Source organism: Lemur catta, chromosome 5 (genome assembly GCF_020740605.2).
Source record: "Lemur catta isolate mLemCat1 chromosome 5, mLemCat1.pri, whole genome shotgun sequence".
Classification (NCBI taxonomy): domain Eukaryota; kingdom Metazoa; phylum Chordata; class Mammalia; order Primates; family Lemuridae; genus Lemur; species Lemur catta.
In genome coordinates, this window is record NC_059132.1 from 50894518 (window position 1) to 50914706 (window position 20189).

Genomic DNA, 20189 nt, shown 5'->3' on the forward strand with positions numbered 1-20189 from the left:
ACAAATTATCCAAAATTATAATTTAATGACCTTACATGACTCTATAAATCCTGACCAAATCAACTTCTCAAGTGTATGAGTTAATTATTTCGTGAATCTCCTCACTAGTACTAAGGATTCTGGGAGCTTCACTGGAAGAGTTTGGGATGGGCCTGGTGAGGGGAAGGGTAGTTAGTGCGCACAAGACAGTGTGGATGGCTCTTTGCTTATATTCCAGAGTGAAATATAACTGCATTTCATTATCCATACCTCTGTTTCCCTGCATTAGTAGGGACAAAGTGTATGTCTCCTCTTACTTAACAAGAACAATAAAATCTTAATATAAGAGAAGGATCAAAGTAAAACTATGATTATCTGTACCATTAAGTAAAGACTTCGTATAGTCGGCCGAGGGAAAAAATAAACACTCAGGGCAAGTCTTCATTTCCAAAATGTTTCAAGATAGAATCACTGAAAGGACTCCAGGTAACCCTCATCAGGGAAACCCCCAGGGTAAATATACCACCCTTTCTTTCAAATATCCACACACACAAAGGGCAATTTGTCATTCAATATTCAATTAACATGTTTAAAAATATTGAGACATGCTAAAACTAATTTGCATAAACCATATTTGAAGATAAAATACATTTCAAGTACCTTGCTTAAGCTGTTTTTCCACTTGCTTGAGTAGACCAATAGATCTGATTTCGAATGGGTAGTTATTGCTTGACAATATAGTGATTTTCTAGTATTCTGCTTTGAATTCAGGAGAGAAAGAGCAACTTTTGTGGGCAAACCAAGTGGATTTGGATTACTGGAGCTTACTATCCAATTGGTATAGGCCGAAGTTTTCTGGTCCTTCTGAGGCAAATGCAATGACTTCTGTCTTAAGAGATAACACCATGTAAAGCTGGTCGCAGTCTTCAGGCTGGGGAAAGCCACCTGCTGTGTGTCCCTGACATTAAACAATGGAACGGTAGTGGTTGGTGGTTGACTTTGCTCTTGGATGTTCACTTTGTCACCCTGATTCTTAGCCCCTGGAGACTTCCCTTCCTGGTTATTGTCTATACATTTCAGAGGAGAAATGTGAGTATTTTCTGAAGGGGCAGGTGAATTTCGAACTGTAAGAGTTAAGGATGTGGATGACTCAGTGTTTTCAAATTCTTGCAATTCATTTATGGATTCCACCATTACAAACTTGGAGTGTCCTGATGATGGATTATCTGCCGGTAAAACATCTGCCAAATTAACAGACTCACTACTAATTTCAGGCTGAGAAAAAATATCCTGTTCCAATATCACACCTTCCAGGGGCTCTGTAGTACAAACCTGCCTCACTAAAACAGGTTTCTTCTGTTTATTAGCTTCATTAGCTCTTGAACTCAGTGGCTCTACCAGTCTACTATCTGTTGCGCAGACAGCTCCATTTTCATCTTTGGCCCGCTTCTGGTGCTTTTCCATGGCAATGTCTAAGCTATTTGCTGGGGAAAGCATCCTTTTACTCGAAGCTGAAGATTCTTGCTGGGGGGAAAGTCTACCAATAGACATTTTCTGAGATATGGGCAAGGATTCGGACAGAGAAGAATTTTGGCCCATTTCTGAAAGGACATTTTCACAAACAGGTTCTTTCTCTGGGTTTGGCAAAGCATTCTGATGATCTTTTCGTGATTCTGGCACAGGATTTTGTTCTTCACTGATTGGCACTATACTACGATTAGCCTGGCAAATTGGCTGATTGGATAGATCTTGGGTCACTAGGATTTGTGGCAGGGACGTGAATGTGGCAAAACAGTAAGCAGGCACATTCCTTTGCAGGCACACGGGCAGCATAAATGATGACGGCACTTTTTGCACCGGAACCCCAAGGGACCCAAGCTCCAGCGGTGGCAGAGGACATGAAGTTGACATGGTATCTACTAGTTTCGTTGGTAATGCTGCTGATGTCGTGCAACAATCTGCTGCAACTGGATCTGAAGCAACTTGATTTGGCAAAGAATGTACAGGTTTCGAAGAGCAAGACTGGCTTGAAGTGAAAACCTGACACTGCAGTTGATACTTGGGAGCAAAGCAATCCTCACTTTTCGAAGACACACATAAAGCAGAACTTGTACCTGATTTGTCACCCTGTGCAGACACTTGCAGAGACAGATGCGTGTTCTGCTGGCTAAGGGGTACATGGATGTGATTTAACAAATTGATACCACAAAGCTGTTGAACAGGAAAGAGGTTAGTGGAGCTGGAGTTTGACATCTCTGCTTGTAGATCCTTAACTTGAATCTGGGAGTGCAAAGTATTTGCAGGAAATTCAGGTAAAGATGTATTAGTGAGCTGGGGCCCCTGAAACGGCACTGCACTCACACTGGGAAGAGCAATATTTTGGAAAGAAGTTGGGTTTACAGGAGACAGATGACTGTCTGCAGCTATGTTTAAAGATATCTGCCGCATCAATGGGCCTCTCCTTCTTTCTAAGAGAGGCACATGCCCAGCGACTCCCATGCCAGAAGGGGAAGTGGGAGGCTGCAATTCAAGAAGTGGTGTCGTCTGGGGCGGGGTTATGCTTCCACAGTCGAATGATTTACTCCTGAAATCAGACACCTCCATCGAGGTCTGCGTGCAATTAATCTGTTCTGAGGCAGCACGCCTCATCTCCCGGTGACTTCCAGGAACATTCAGTGTATTTGAACCAGCTGGAATCACAAGGAACTCGGCTTTATTTAGAAAATCAATTTTGGGGGAAGCCTCAGTTTTAGAACTGTCCTCTATGTCTAGCGAGGCTGAGAAACTCGAAGTGTGTGATAAGCTGCTCTCCCTGCTGAGGCTCCTGGAGAGAGTGGACTCAAAGCTCGACTCGGTGGAGGAATGCTCGATCTCGGCCAGCCGCAGCCTCTTCTTTTTGGGAGGCAGTTTCTCCGTTGGCAATTTTGACAAGGTTTCACTACGCTGAGGCCAACTGAACTTCTCCGATCTTTCCTGATCATGCCCTTCCAGGTCCCGATCTGGTTCTTCCGTGACCAGAATCTCAGGGACTTGGATGTTGTGCTGCCGGACAAGCCTTGAGGGCTGCCCTAACACGTGCCGGTCGCTGGAAATCTTTCTTGAGCTTTCCTGAAGTTCTCCTCTGAGAGCGTCTGGCGGTGCAAGCTGGTGAGGCTGGGATGCGTTGCGAGAAGGGTGACTTTCTTCTTGGGACATTCCTATTACTTTCAGCGACTCGGGCTTCCCTGTCCTACTCAGCTCCTGGAAAGAAATCGGGGAGCCTCTTTCAAAAGGCTCGAGCTTGTCGAATGAATTGGGTCTGCTCAGGGAGTTTGTGTGCTGGATGACCGAGATCCCAGTCCCGTGTCTCTTCAGCTCTGCTTTGTCCGGGGCAGCTGAACTCATCTGTTGCTCTGTGACGGCAGACACCTTTGGATCCACGGTCTGGCTGGGGCCCCTGGCAACCAGCTGGATTTGGGAGGTTTGTAGCTGCATATTTCTGTGCTGGTGGTCACTTGTAATGGTGACATTATGTTTAGACAGACCGGGAGTAGAGCCCAGGGTATTGTGAAACTGAAGACCTTCGGAGCTTTTTGGAGATGCTCCACTGTCATTCTGCTGAAGTTCATCATCATCTCCAACGCTCTTCATTTTCCTCCTTTTTCTTATCTGGGGTGTCTGTTCCCAGACACCCGTGGAACCAGCGACTCTGTAGTGTAGAATCTGGGGCTGGGTACCGCCAGGCATGGGGCTGTGTTCAGGTTCTCTCATGGCTACCTTTGTCTTTGGTCCGTGTAACTCTGAACAGTAAAATTTCTTGTGGTTTTCGAAATTTTCCAGTTTCCTGTACCTGTTTCTACAAGTTTCACACTCAAACATTGTCCCTCGCCCTTGATGGGACTTCTTTTTTTCTAAATGTGGGCCCTGTGCCAACGCCTTGCTCCTGGCTGACGCACTCTCGCCAGCGGCATGGCATCCTTGATAGCCTTCATCCAAGGACTGCCCGGTCCCCAGAACATGATTTTCACTTGTTGAAGAGTCTTCTATTGCTGCTTGTCTGACAAGTGTACGGGGATGGCCACTTTGGGGCACAGGAGTGTTAGGTCCTGATACAAAGACATCATCATATAAAGCTACAATTTTGTCATCAAATGACTGGGTTCCTCTCAGTGGATGAGGGGGAGGTATTATATTTGTAGGGACCGCTGAATAACCTGTGGTAGGCATGGAATTACTTCTTGTAATAGGTAAACAGTCAAGGGAAGGTACGGACAGAAGAAACACTTGTTTTGATTTCTCAGTAGGGGTGAAGGGGGACTTTGGTATATCAGAACTTGAACTTGTTCTCCGTCCCACTGGTTTTAAATCAAACTGGAAAGAATCTTTAAATATGTACGACTTGGGGGAATCGATACTTCCACGTCTTGAGAGAGAGGTTCTCCGTGGCTTTACACTGTCCAGTTGCTTGTCATCTACCAAGGCTTCATTGTCTGAGATGAGCTTCGATATCCGTTCCTCAAGGGTTTTTGTGGCCAAGGGTGGGCGCATCTGACCTGGTAAAACCAACGCCTTTTCCCCTGTCGGTGAAGCGGCCGGTGCTGCCGTATTGCTACGAGGCGCAGAGGGCCCATTATTCTTCATCGAGTCTTGCTCCGTGGAGGGCAATGTCCTGGCAAAGGGCGTTGGTGGACTCACTGTTTGATCGGCACTTTCAGAACGTGAAAAGTAACCAGAATCTGTACTTCCTAAGCTTCGAGGACTCAGGAGCAGTTTTCCTTGCTGCTCTTGGGAGTAATCCGTAGCCTGCTGCCTTTGTAGTTGGGCGTGCGCTGTGCCCACGTGACAGTCTTGCTTTCCGTCCAGCTGGCTCGTGTCCTCCTTCTGGTAAGACTTCTCTTCCGTCTCCAGCGGGGACACACTGGCTGAAAGTGACAGTATATTTGTTACCTGAAGGTCTTTCTGTTTTTGTGCACTTGGAAGTTCAGGCTTGGAATCGACAACCTTTGGACTGTTAGTTCTTAAGGGAGACAGGCTGACAGGATGGACCACCACTTTAGGTAACTCTGTCACCGCCTGGGAGTCTGAAGACTTGTCCTGTAGTGAAAAGTCACCTACTACATGATCTGGATTGCTTGGAATGGGACTAGATTTTGGTAAAGTTTCAACACTTGACATCCCCTTCATTATGTGCACGGGCTGCAGCTCCATGGCACCCGGGTGGTTCTGTCTCTCATCACTGGCACCCTCCTCCTCGCTGTCCCCACTGTCTTCTGCATCTGAATGGATGCTAAGTGCTTTGGGGGACTCATGGGACAAGAACAAGCCACCAGCATCTGGTTGCAAGACGAGACCCAGTTTGATAGTATGTGCGTGGGATTTTTTGTGCTTATAAAGATTACTTTTAGTCTTAAATGAAAATCCACAAGTCACACAGGGGTAGGGTCGCTCTCCAGTGTGGGAGCGGATATGCTTTAAAAGCACGCTGGGCTTTGCACATGCTCTATTGCAATACTCACAAATATATTTTCCTTGTTTTTTTGGCTTCTGATCTTTCAGAAGAAGATTGCACATTTGTTCTACGCTTTGATTAACAACAGAGGCAACATGAGTTGAGTTATAAATTGGCATGGGGGGTGACTGTGTAGAATTGGCTGGACTTATTGACAAAGGTGACGCAGAATCCATTTGCTGGTTTTGAGGAGTAACCTGAGTTCTACTAGAAGGTGAAATCAGACCTAGGGTTGACGTCACTGCTATATTATACACTTGTTCAAGTTTGGAGCCCTCTTGATTTTGCAGATTCGTCAGTGATCCTGTGAAACCTGACCCCCCTGGAAGTTGCTGATTATATTGGTTGGGTGTGGAAACAAAGTCTTCATGTTGATTATACGAATGAGAAACCGGCTGCACTGCCCCGTGCCCATTCCTCTGAGTAGCAGACACATGCACCGTGTAGGAGGTGCAAGGAGAAGACTGGGACTCAGCAACAAATTCCTGCAAAATCTGAGTTGGGGCATCCACTGAACTGGTTTTTAATTTTGAAGGGGATCGTACAGTTCTATTTGGTCTCGGTTTTTCTGCCTTAATTGCACAAGATGAGCCCTTTTGTGACAAGGTACTCAGTTCTGGCTCCATTGCTTTCAGTAAGACATCAAATGCGGTATTTGTATAGGAGGGGGATGTAGTACTACAATGAGAAGAGATACATTCACTATTGTCAGTCCTGCTTTTACTTGACAAAGAACTCGAGTCACATTTTCCATCGAGGACGCTGATTTTGGCGGGGTCAGCGCCTTCTGATCTCCACCTGCGCAGTTCAGACGGATGCTGCAGAAATGAGGGCTTCTTTGGAGAGACAGATTCTTCGGATTTGGAGGCTTCAGCAATTATCCCAGGTGCTTCTCCATTTTGCTTGGTAAACTGCTTCCCATTTTTTATGGGAATATAATTCTGTTTCTTGTGAGATTCTGAAGCACTCTGAAGCACAGCAAAAGATGATTCTTCTGGATTTTGTTTATGTTTTGCCTGAAGAGGATTTCTCAGTGGGGATTTCGGTATTTTTTTTAGGTGATTCTCAGCTACAATCTTTTTTCGTTTCACACCTTTAAGGGATTCTGAAGTTCCTTTAACACCAGCCTCTAAGATTTCTGTTAAAATAAAAAAAAGGAAACCAATTGGTAAAACTATACATATACCAACCATAATATTTAAAAAATAAAGATTACCATGCTGAGGTTGTTATGACAATTGAAGAAGGTAGTTTAAGGAAAGCCTATTTTTAATAAAACTATATTCTAACATTGTGGCAATTTGAAAAACGTTACCAATCAAAATCTATTGAAACATGCAAAGATCTTAGTGTGCATTTCTAGAATGCTATGTTCCTTTTTTCAGGAACTGAGGTCCTGGAACCAGATCTTTGCAAACTGAATTATCCTCTTCCTTTTACTCTCATATCTGAGAACTCTGTCTACACAACAGTCTGAGAAGGCTGGCCAAGGAAGAAGCAAATTCAACCCCTTCATGCTGAGTATTTGACTGTCTTGGCACATTAAGGATCTTTTCAAGAAAACTTTTCAGCAAGTTTCTAATTAAACAAAACTGAAATTCTCATGAGAAAAAGACCTGCTGTACAATGTTTTAAAGCAAACATACCTCAGACAATTACGAAATATTAGTTGGTAGAACCATGAAGTATTACTACTATAGCAACTGTATCAATGAACAGAAAATTAAGAAAGTAAAATAATCTACTTCTTTGTGGTTTCTCACCAACAAAATTAGAAAGTCATGTTTTAATGGCCCATGGTTTAGGAAAAAAATCACCATTTTAACTGAACAAAATATTCAATGGCTATGTTTCTTTGTCATTAACGATAGGTAGGCCAGGTATGTAGGCAGGCAGATAGAGAGAGAGACAGAAAGACAGGTAAAACTTACTACGGGAGAGCAGAAACCACCTTCATTTCTAGCTATGTCGGAAATAAATCAGTATTTAAGTGGTATCAACCACCCACAATCTCTGTCAACTATTATATTTTTGAGCAATAATTACTTGCCATAATTTAGTTTTGTTTTCATTTGTTGGATCCTTGGGCATATGAACAAAAATTATTCAACTTTGTATTACTTTTTGTAGAAAAGCCAAACACTTTAATTCCTCATTATTTTCAAATAGCTATTGCAATGTACCTATTTGAAATTCATATTAGACCAAAATGTCTACACTGTAATAACTTCTTATTGAGAACAAAAATTTCTTACAATAAAAAATAATCTAGTCCTCTTGTGATGTCAGCTTATGTGCTCTCTTATAATAGTTTAGTGAAAAAATTACAATACTATTCCACTAAAGATACACTTACCCACCATAATCAGAAAAAAAAAAAAGAGAGGGGTCTCATAACTAAAATATTGACCTAAAGAATAACAGAAAAAAGTATAAGTATTGTTAACGTTTATGAAATGATGTTGAGCAAATCTTTTTTTATTCTTCAATCTACTCACTTAAGAAATGATATTTTCCTTCCTCAAGATGAATGTAATGAAGTCAATAATATACTTTTTGCCTCTCATTAACTCTACCAGGCAAGTGTGAAAAATGCTGACCATTATCTGGGGCGAGTAGTTTCCCCACCCACTTCCAAAAGCTGGGAGGTGGGCTGCCATAAAATTGAAAGCTGCTGGGCTACTAAAATGAATATAAAAACAGAGATGAGAAACCACGTGGAGGAGAAGCTGGCAGAGCTGAAACACCAGAGACTAAAAAAAAGTCTGCCTCTGCCAGGTTCTACCCAGGACCTATTCAACCAGACTCTTGGCTGAGGTTTTGTGCTGTTTTACATATGGTTTAGAATAAACTTTTATTTTTAGATAAAGTTATCTCTTTTGTAAAGTTAAACGATGTACTCCAAAGGAAAATGCAAAAATTCAACCCACAGGTAGAACATCCAGAAATATTATACATGTTTTAAACAAAAAGAATAAAATTTAACTTTGTACTTTAAAAAAAATGAAGCTGAGATGAAGATAAAGGAATTACTAAACTTAAGATCCGTATTTCTTCATAAGAGAAACTATTTCCTAAAACATCCACTGGGAGTCAAGAACTGGAAAAACATATATTTTAAACAGATTTTCTGAACTACATTTCAATTGTAGATATAGACAGATTCACCTTATTTGTCAGAGTTTATAACATTTACATTATAGCCACATTATTGTTTACTCTTAGTTCTCTATTTGAATCTTAACACTTGACTCGTGCTAGTACACCAATTTTTCCCTTCAAAACTTTGCATATTCCTTCATTTTTTGGCAAAATAGTTTATTTCAGAATACTTTTCTTCTATGATATCTTCAAATATATTTTCTGGTCCATTTTTTTTCTTTGGGATAAGGTTCTTTTCTTTAGGGACGTCAATTATGTTTTTCCTGCATTGCCCTTATGTTGATTTAAATTGCTTTCATCTCTTTGGGTTTTTACTTTTTGTTTTCTCGACAATTATTTAAAGCTTTTTCCCTTGTGTCAATAATTCGATTTTCAAACCATTACATTCCTTACTGTTTCAAAATTATTTATTAGTTTTAGACTGATGTTGCTTTGCTCTGATTTTATTCCCTTAGTTCCATATTTCTCATTTCACCTCATTATGTTGTCTCCTATTAAGTTTGAGCTCTTGCTTCAATAGATGTATGATCTTATTAGGTTTTGCACTTAAGAACACTTCTGTTTCTGAGGTAGTATTTCCTTTAAGGCTCAGGTTTCAGTCTTTCATGTTCTTAAGGCTCTTCTATTGCCTGAGACCACGGGTAGTGGCAAGGGCTGGCGTGGCACTATAGTGAGACATGCTCCTCACAGTCTTTTTCTGAGCTGTGTTCATTCTTCCAGGTTTGTTGGCTCCCTTTTCTTTAACAGGGTTCACTCTCCTTGTTCAAGGCATAAAGCCCATGCTATTACGGGTGTTTGGGAGGAGAGGGGGTAGTGGGACGACCCCGCATCCTGGAACAGTCTCTAACCTCAAGGACTTTTTTTGTGGTTGTTAGGAGGGGAGAGGTTGGTGGAGAGGATGAGAGGAGTAGAGGGAGGGTCCCAAGCATATGTGAGATAAATACCACACTGTCATTGTAGAGATGGAAGTGAAGCAAGCTTCACACCTCCCTAGAGATTTTCACTGTCCTTGATTCTCAAGATTTGGGGCTGAAATCCTCAGTGTCTGGCTAAGCCACATGGCTGGGAATTATAGAGAGACACCTTCTCTTGGGAACCAGTGCCCCGCAGTAGAAGGTGGCAGACCACTGGCCTTTCAGAGAATGATATACCTGGGGTAGGTTTTTAAATTTACCTTAATCTTGATTAATTTCAAATCCATCTATTAGAGAGTGACTGGAGTTATTTCTCTTGCCTTCTTATTTACAAAAAAGAGTGCAATCATCAAACCTTGTGGCTATATCTATAATATCTGGCATGTATAATAGTTACCAAAGCCACAGAGTTAAGAGTATGTATAGACCACAACACCTGAAAGCAGAAATATAACTGGCATGAAAGGAGGGAGGGGAACAGCTGTTTACCATCAGTACTTGTGCTTTTCCATAATTTTAAAGGCAATTTGTTGTTATGGTGGACTACAATGAAAATACATTAGAGAAAAGACACATAGTAGAAGACAGTCCAAGGAGGGTGTGATTTAACAAGCTCACTCCCCTACCAACCAGTGCACAGGCCTACCCTGTGCCTCAGAGTAAAGACACTGCTTAATATTTACCACCCTACAATTTGGAAATGCTGGGTTTTTATTACTACTAAGGTTGGACATGCTTGGCGTGTACCAGGGCTGAAACACAACCCTCTCTCCTGACACGGAGAACATATAGTCAGATTGGGAAGGGAGAAGAAAGATTTAAAAAAGGAGTCAGCCAACTGCTGAAAATTATATTCCCCAACTCATCAGCGTGCTACTGGTATTGGCTGAAAATCAGGCAGAAACTGAGACAACAACAGGGCAAAAATCCAAATATGAGTTCATTTAACAGATACAAATCACAATTATGGAAGGGACCAAAAATGGTAGTGTTGCCACTGTCAGAATCATTGACTTGTTGGGTTTCATAAAAACAGCCAGAGTTCTCCAGTTCTCCATCAGTTAGGCACTCAACAACAGCTCAGAAAGAGCACAAAGGCCACTTAACTGGAAACAGTTGAGTGACTGGAGAAGTATGAGCTCAGGTTCCTAGGTTCTACATACAGCAGGCACTGGGGTGTTATTTTCTAAGGCACAAACCTAATCAATAGGCTCCTATGTTTCTTTAGAGAAGAGCACCAAGGAGATTAAACTAACACGATTAGCTGGTTTTCAGGATTACTTCTGGAGAATAACAGATTAAAAACAAGTTTCCTGGCTCAAGAGAGCATCTGCGTTGCTAGCTAGGTGTGGCTAAGAAGATTCTTAAGGTAGGTAGTAGGTACGGTAAACTACAACCTCACTGTGCGTTTAAAGTCCTGTCTTGATTGAAGGTGAATCTCTGAGTAAATCTCTTTTTCAGATGTATTCAGAGACATATCAGTGTGAAAAACTTGAGATTTCTTGGGCCGTAAAGACACAAGAACTACCTGTTTACTGACAACTGAGAGCACGTTGGTTCTGAGAGTCAAGAGATCAGAGACAAGGAGACCATTTAGATGGCATCTTTCAGCAGTTTCTGCAAGAGTTAGAATGCTACCCTGAACTCAGGTAGTGACAGTGGGCCTCTTGACTGATTCAAAACCAGAAAGCCTGCAAAAGGTTTGCCCAAGATTCTGCTGAGCTTTCCCATCTTTACATGGAAGCACTGAGCTAGCTTGGGAGGGAAAAAAATCCATTCACTTTCCGTTCCACCAACCTCAAACTCAATATGCATGCACAGAATTGTAAACTGGAGCTGGAAATTCAGGACAAGAAATTTTCAATAGAAAAATGGTTAGGCTAATTATGGCACAGCCACTTAACATTATACATCCATTTAAAATAATTATGAAGATTACACAGCAATATGAAAATTATGATACATTAAGTATACATGAACATTCTCCCACACCCCCCCTTACACACCCCCCAAGAGAGGTCTGGGCTAGAGGAACAGATCTGGGAATTCATAGTGAAAGCTGTTTTTATAAAAGTACATAATTGGTATGCAGAGGAGAATATGCTGTGGAGAGAGAAGAGGTCTGACATCCAGAGGCCTGGGTGATCCTTTATACTTAAGAATGAGCCAGAAATAAAAACAAGGAGGAAATCAGAAAGATGAGACAAAACATGTGACAGTGAAGTGTCCAGAACATCAGGATTTAGAGACTTTCAGGAAGAAGATGTAGCCAATACTGTTAGACATCACACTCAGATACACAGGATGGAAATTAACAAGTGGTCACCGGGTTTGGGGTCACCGAGATTTGGAGGACAGCATTATCTCTGACAGGGGTGTCAGTGGTTCCCAGGGGTACAAACACTATCACACACAGGTAAGGAGGGAGAGAGAGCTTGCTGGCGTACAAGGGCCTGGAAATTTGGCTGTGAAGGAAAAGAGAAAGACAAGATGTCAGTGTCAGGTGAAGAGGAGATTAAGGAAAGGTTTCTTTAGGATAACGGAGGGTTCAGATTGTTTACGAACAGGAAACTGAAGTCAGAAGAGAGAACGAGACTGAAGATGCAAGAGAGATGACAAATAAATTAATGTGTGATAAAGAGGTATACCCAGGAAGCTGGCACACAGACATGGGACCAACTAGTTGTGATGAAGGTGAGGAAATGACTGGGAAGGGTTTTATCAATGCAGCACACCTGACTTGAGCCTACCTTGATGGGCAGAAGGAATTACTTTCAAGTTAAGGAAACGACATGAACAAGGTATGCAGGAAAATACATAAGACATACATAAAGAACAGTAAGTAAACCTTGTTTTTCATATATTAGTAGAGTGGAAGACTCTTAGGGCCCTTATAAATTAAGCTAAATAGGCTGGGCGTGGTGACTCACACCTATATTCCCAGTACTTTGAGAGGCCAAGGTAGGAGGATCACTTGAGGCCAGGAGTTCAAGATCAGCCTGGGCAACATAGGGAGACCCCCATCTCTACAAAATAAAAATAAAAATAAGTCCTCACTACTCAGGAAGCTGAGGTGGGAGGATTGCTTGAGCCCATGAGTTCGAGGTTACAGTGAGCTATGATCATGCCACTGCACTCCAGCCTAGGTGACAGGATGAGATAAGACATAGTCTCTAAAAAAAAAAAAAAAAAAAAAGAATTATGCTAAATAAACTCTGCCTATGCTCTATCAATGGAACAACAAAGCCTGGATGACATCTGTTTACACCATGGTTTACTGACTATTTTAAGCCCACTATTGAGACATACTGTCCAGAAAAAAAAAAGATTCCTTTCAAAATATTATTGTTCATTGACAAGGTACCTGGTTACCCAAGACCTCTGATGGTGATGTATGAGATTAGTGTTGTTTTCATGCCTGCTAATACAACATCCACTCTGCAGCCCATGGCTCAAAAAGTAATTTCAACTTTCAAGTCTTAGCATTTAAGAAATACATTTTGTAAGGCTATCGTGCCATAGAGAGGGATTCCAATGATGGATCTGAGCAAGGTAAACTGAAAATCTTCTGAAAAGGATTCATCATTCTAGATGCCATTTAGAACATTCATGATTCATGGGAGGAGGTCAAAATATCAATATTAACAAGAGTTTGGAAGAATCTGATTTCAACTCTCATGGATGACTTTGAGGGGTTCAAGACTTCAGTGGGGAAAATTATTGTACATATGGTAGAAATGGCAAAAACAACAACAACAAAAAACTAGAATTAGGAATGGGACCTGAAGATGTGACTCAAATGCTGCAATCTCATGATAAAACTTGAATAGATGAAGAGTTGCTTCTTACGCATGAGCAAAGAAAATGGTTTCTTGAGATGGACTCTACTCCAGATAAAGATGCTGTGGACATTATTGAAATGACAATGAAAGATTTAGAATATTACTCAAACTTAGCAGATTATAGCAGTGGCAGGGTTTCAGAAGATTGACTCCAATTTTGAAAAAAGTGCTACTGTGGGTAAAATGCTATCAAACAGCACTGCAGGATAAAGAAATGTTTTGTGAAAGGAAGGGTCAATGTATGTAGCAAACTTCATTGTTGTCTTATTTTAAGAAGTTGCCACAGCCACCCACCTTCAGTAACCACCATTAACATCAAGGCAAGACCCTCCACCAGCAAAAGATTATGACTCAACTGAAGGCTCAGATGATCATTAGCCTTTTTTAGTGATAAAGTATTTTTTAATTGAGGTATATACGTTGTTCTTTAGACATAATGCTTTTGCACATTTAATAAGGTAAACACAACTTTGATATGCACTGGGAAACCAAAGATTCATGTGACTTGCCTTACTGTGATGTTGGCTTTATTGCGGTGGTCTAGAATCAAACCTGCAGTATGTCTGGGGGATGCCCATAGAAGTAGCCACTAGGCAAATGTGGCTATTTAAATTTAAAAACAAAATATGCTGCTCAAAAAAGTTAAAAGAACAAAGTGTGTCCTCTGACCACAACAAAATTAAACTAGAAATGAATAGCAAATAGACATCTGGAAAATCCCCACATATTTAGAAATTAAACAATGCATTTCTAAATAGCCTGGGGGTGAAAAAGGAAGTCACAAGGGAAATTAGAAAAATCAAAACAAAACCAGAAAACTAGGTTAAAAAAAAAAAAGAATATGTATCTCATGCCAATGACATGTAACACTCAAAATCAAACACTTAGAAAAATCTCCTCTGAAGTCTGGGACAATGAGAAGATTCCTGCAATAACCACTGTTATTTTTATTTTTAATTACTTCTCTAGGCTATCTAGCTAATATTAATACAATGGAAGAATAAAAAGAAGTAAGATATAAATGATGGTAAGGAAGAAAATAGCATTATTTACTAATGAAAATATAATGGTCTTGTAGAGAATCCAAAAGAAATCACCAAAAATCTATTATACCTAACAAGAGTTCAGTAAGGTAACCACTTACCAAAAACATACAAATATTAGTCTTTTGCCTTATACCAGAAATAATTAGTTAGAAAATATAATGGAAACTGTTCTATTTATAAAAGCAAAAAAAAAGAAAAAAGAAAAAAAATGCCTAGAAATAAATTTAGCACAAAATATTCAAAATACACAAAAAATTTAAAGTTTCTGGTACAATTTTTTTTAAAAAGGCTTATAGAATGAAGAAACAAAATCAATATTTTGAAGAAGTCAATTTTTCTCAAATTTCTAAATTTTATAAAATCTCAACCAAAAAAAATTATTTGCTCTTTACAAATGTGACATGATTCTAATCTTCACTTGGGAGAATAAACATTCTAAATTAGACAATAAAATCCTTTAAAAAATTATATGAAGACAACTTCATGGAAGATATCAAGTGATTAAAATAGTATTTTCTTGAGATCAGATTAATGGTTAAACCAAAAGTCCATAAAAAGACCCCATCATTATATGTACTTAGTATATGAAAAAAGTAACATTATTGTAAAATCTTGAGGCAAAGATGGTAAAGTTTTAAAAAATGTGATTCTGGTCTCAGTCATGGTATGATAAAGTAGATCTTAACCAAACACCAAATACTCCAAATAAGTTCAACGATTTAATATAAGAAATAAAACCACAGCATGGCCAGGCGCGGTGGCTCACGCCTGTAATCCTAGCTCTGGGAGGCCGAGGAGGGTGGATCGCTCGAGGTCAGGAGTTCGAGACCAGCCTGAGCAAGAGGGAGACCCCGTCTCTACTAAAAATAGAAAGAAATTATCTGGCCAACTAAAAATATATATACAAAAAAATTAGCCGGGCATGGTGGCTCATGCCTGTAGTCCCAGCTACTCGGGAGGCTGAGGCAGTAGGATCGCTTAAGCCCAGGAGTCTGAGGTTGCTGTGAGCTAGGCTGACGCCACGGCACTCACTCTAGCCCGGGCAACAAAGTGAGACTCTGTCTCAAAAAAAAAAAAAAAAAAAAAAAAAAAGAAATAAAACCACAGCAGAAACTAGAAAAATATGGATGAATATTCAACTCATCTTGGGCTGGGAACATACTTTATAAGCAATAAAGCAAGCAAAAGAAAAACTATTTGAATACATTAAACTCTCTGGGGATGTGTGTGTGTACACATACGTACACATAAACTTACATACATATATAAACTTCAGTGTTAAAAAGCAAAGGACAAACTGAGAAAAGCATCTGCAACACAGATATAATAATGTATGAAGAATGTTTACAAGGGACTTATGGTAATGGAGCATTAAGTAATGCAGATGATCCCCCTCTGAGGACAACAGATTAGCTAGACAAAATATAAACGTTGCCAGCTTAAAGGCACTGAAGCATTTTAATGATAGTAAAAAGTTACTGGGCCAAGATCCAGGAGAAGACAAAAGTCCAAAATGTTAAGATCAGCATTTGGAGCTCCTTTTGCTCAGGGAAGGTCTGCCTATCCAAAAGAACCACTAAAAGGCTAAGCAGTCCTTACAATCTAAAGGAGCGAAGGGTACAAATCACATAGTCCAGGGCATGGCATGCATGGAGTCTATATTAAAACCTTCGTGCTTTTAGCTGGGAGCCTAAGGGGCTCCATTCTAGGAATAAGTCTGGATGTAGACCAAGCTTCGTTCGCATGAACTGCAACTCACTTTTAGTGGCCCAAAAATTCTTAAACCCCAAAACTTGATTGAGATGATCTTAGATTGCTAGTTCTCCCAGAAGCCTGACAGGAGAAAATTATTAATAAAATCTTCTCGGAAGTAAGACATCGCCAGCTTAGGCTTCAGAACATTTCTGTAATTTTTTAAATAAAATGCCCAACACATATTCAAAGATAATCCAGCTTTTGAGAAAAGAATTCAACATTAAAGAACCAACATTAGGAACCTATTTACAGGGATTCAGTATATTGGCATGAATATACAAAGACTTTAAAATAAATGTGCTTATTCTGTTTAATGACCAAGAATACTGAAAATTCCAGAGGAGAACCAGAAGGTATAAGAGACGTAGATTTGGAAAATCAAATATAAATTACACAATTGAAAAAAATACCATAAAACTTAGAACTCACTGGATGGATTTAAATTTATGTTAGAGCAATTGAAAAAAGATTGTGAATTGAAAGATAAATCAGAAGAAATAACACAGAATAAAGTATGAGGAGACCAAAGAATGCAACATCTAGAAGTAAGGTAAAAAAACAAAAAGGATAAGTTACCAAAGGCCTTTTGGACTCTCTGAAAGTGAAGAGATAAATACGGGTGCAGAAGCAATATCTGAGGAGACAAGCTCTAAAAATTTTCAAAAACTAGTGAAACACATCAATCTACATATTCGAGAGCACTATAAATAACAAGCAAGATAAATACAAAGAAGTTATACCCATACACATTACTCAGAAACTGAAAAAAGTCAAAAATCTTAACAGTAATGCAAAAAATATATTAATGATAATTTAAAAAATCACACTATCTTCAAAGAAACAAAAGTTAGACTGACATTTCTATACCAACAATGTACTCAAGGTCAATGTACTCAAACTGCCAACCTAAAATTCTAAGCTTCCATATTTAGCAAGAATATTTCTCAAGAATGAAAGCAAACAGACACTTTTGAACAAATGACACTTGAAAGAATTCATCACAACAGATCTGTACTAACGGAAAACTAAAGACTATTCAAGTATCCCAGATGAAAAGCTAGAGAGTTAAGACAGAATAAATTTTAAAAAGTGATTAACATGTGGATAAATCAAAATGAATAACAATTGTATAAAAATATTAAGCCTATAGAATTCAAATACATAATATTAAGTTATTAAGTATGAAATGTCCGATTTTCTTAAGTACTAAATTTGATAGTTGATATCTCTGACATTTCGCTTTGACACTTCTTGTTTTATTTTTATTATGAAGGTACCTCCTCATTCTTTCAAATACACAGTTTGACTTGTGATTATCTTTCAAAATTTTTTTAAACAACTTTTGTAAAACCACAGATAAGTCAAAATCTCGTGTTTAAGTGAGGAAAGTAAGAATACATTATTCAAGACCTACACAAAACTCTTCTTCCTTCCCTTGAAAGCATTCATACTTTCAAGTAACATATATTAACTTTTATAGATTATTAAATATAAGGAAAGCTACCTAATACAATTAAATCCAGCAGATCAAAAAAGAATAAGCAATTACAGGGCAATCTCGGTGCATGGCACAGCCGTTCACAGAGCTATCAAAACCAGACACTATCCTGGACTCTGCCAGGAGTCCACTTGTGCTCGTGCTTTCTCCAAATCATCATTGCTTAGGTATGTGGACTCTGAAGACAAGGAAGCCTGGGTTTAAGTCCTGGCTCTGCCACTTACTAGCTATGTGTCCTTGTAAGTTTTGTGATGCCTTCATTATCTGCAAAACACAGATAATGGCACCTCATGGGATTATGAGGATTAGTTGAGATATTTTATGTAGACAGCCTAGCATGGTGCCCAAATTTCAATTTTAGTTCATTAATATTGCTACTGTTGATATTATGATTATTATATAATCAACATCATTGCTGGCTGCAATTGCAATACTAAGACAAAATGGCCACACCATTATTTCAGTATGTCTATTTCTACAATACTAAATGGCCAGGATTAACATTGGTACTTTAGCTTCTGTGAAACTAAACTTTTCATACCCTTCTAATTGAAAAAAAAACATAAACATATATTTTATTTGATGTTTTAAAATAATTTTCTAAAAAGGCTAACATTCTAATTATTAGAATATAAAATTAGTAAATAATAAAAATAGACTGAACACCATTAAAATAAAGAAAATTAAATTAACATAAAAACAAAATAATACTTAATCTTTTTTATACGTACATCCTTAAGAAATGACAATGTAACAACAATGGGTTACAAGTATATTTCTATAGTAAAAGTTTCAACTCTTAAAATGCTCTGACTCTATTTAAAAGAAAGGAAATGAGATCAAATGTATTTCTCTGTATCTTCAAATAATCCCCTTCTTGCTTGATACTTAAGATGCTTTTGAACAACTTTTAGGGGTGTTCTGGAGGAATTATGGTCATATTTTTATACATACACACATAAACATATATCAAGCTGTATTTTTATTTAGAAGAAAGTATTTCCAGGGGCATTTATCTTTGTTAGTTTCCTCACGTAGAAAATTCTAATGTAGAATTACCTGTATGAATATCACAGCAATGTTGCTAGTCTTACTTATTTGGAAAGCCATTAGTGTTTGTATAGTCAGTTTTGCTTTGCTGACTGTCATTTCTCCTCCTTTTAGGGATGAGGTGGGATTCAGAGAACTTTTCCAGGCCAGTACATTATTCTCTTACTGATTTCTAATTTTAGTCCATGGTGGCTAGAACAAACTTTGTATTACTTCAACCCTCTCTGATTTATTCATAGACTGTTTTATGGTCTAGGTTGTGGTCTGTCCTGGAGAATACTCTGCATGTATTAGAAAATAATGTGTATTCTGCAGTTGTTTGGTGGAGTGCTTAGGTCTGGCTGCTTTATAGTGTTGTTCAAGTTTTCTATTTCCTTGTTGACCTTCTGCCTAGAAGTTTCCATCCGTTACTGAAAGTGGGGTGTTTAAATCTCCACTTGTTATTAACTGTCTATTTCTCCCTTTATTTCTGTCAGTTTTTGTTTCATGTATTTTGGGGTTCTGTTATTAGGTGGATATATGTTTATAACTTTTATTTCTTCCTGATGGATTGACCTTTCATCATTAGAAAATGCCCCTCTTTATCTCTAGTAACATTTTTTATTTTAAAGTCTCTTTTGATATAGTATAGCCACTCCAGCTTTCTCATGCTTGTTTGTTACTTGCACAACGTATCTTTTTCTATCCTTTTACTTTCAATATATTTGTGTCTTTGAATCTAAAGTCTCAGTGTAGACAGCACATACATAGTTGGATCTTGTTTCTTTAATCTAGTCTGACAATTTCTGCCTTTTGATTGGACTGTTGAATCCACTCACATTACTGTTGTTATTGACATAGCTAGATTTATGTCTGTTTAACTTTTTATTTTCTGTATGTCTTGTGTCTATTTTTTGTTCCTCTACTTCTCCTTTATTGTTTTCTTTTATATTAAGTGAACATTTTCTGATATAACATTTTAATTTCTTTAATTATTCTCTCTCGCTCTCTACATACATATATATATATATACACACACATATATATATACACACACATATATATATATACACATATATATATATTTCCTTTGTGGTTGTTCTAGGGCTTACCTCACATCTTATTAGAGTCTCTTTGGATTTACACTAACTTAATTCCAGTGAGAAATGGAAACATTACAGCTCTATTCCCTTTCCCCCTTTTTGTGGTATAACTGTTGCACATATTATTAATACATCTATAAATGTAACAGCCCAACAATACACTGTTATAATTATTACTTTATATAACTTTGTTTTCTAAAATGCTTTCCACTAAGAGAAGGAAAGCAAGTATATACTTATAGCATTTGTTATAACTTTCTTGTTTACCTTTTCCATAAGCACTTTGCCTGACTTCTGCCAAGCACTTCAGAGAAAGTGATAAAAGCAACTTTGTACCTCATAATAGGTCCTCTTTGACTATGCTATGCTTGGG

At 38.7% G+C, this 20189-nt stretch overlaps 1 protein-coding gene across 6 annotated transcripts in view; it reads right to left on the minus strand.

The window, feature by feature from the left end:
• The window catches only part of HIVEP1 (HIVEP zinc finger 1), a 147155-nt gene that overhangs the window by 34983 nt on the left and 91983 nt on the right, over positions 1–20189 (minus strand). For all 6 annotated transcript variants that reach the window (XM_045551760.1, XM_045551764.1, XM_045551761.1 and 3 more), the window contains one exon: positions 640–6605. In XM_045551760.1, coding sequence (XP_045407716.1) covers positions 640–6605 — 5966 coding nt within the window. The remainder of the gene's footprint in view (positions 1–639; positions 6606–20189) is intronic.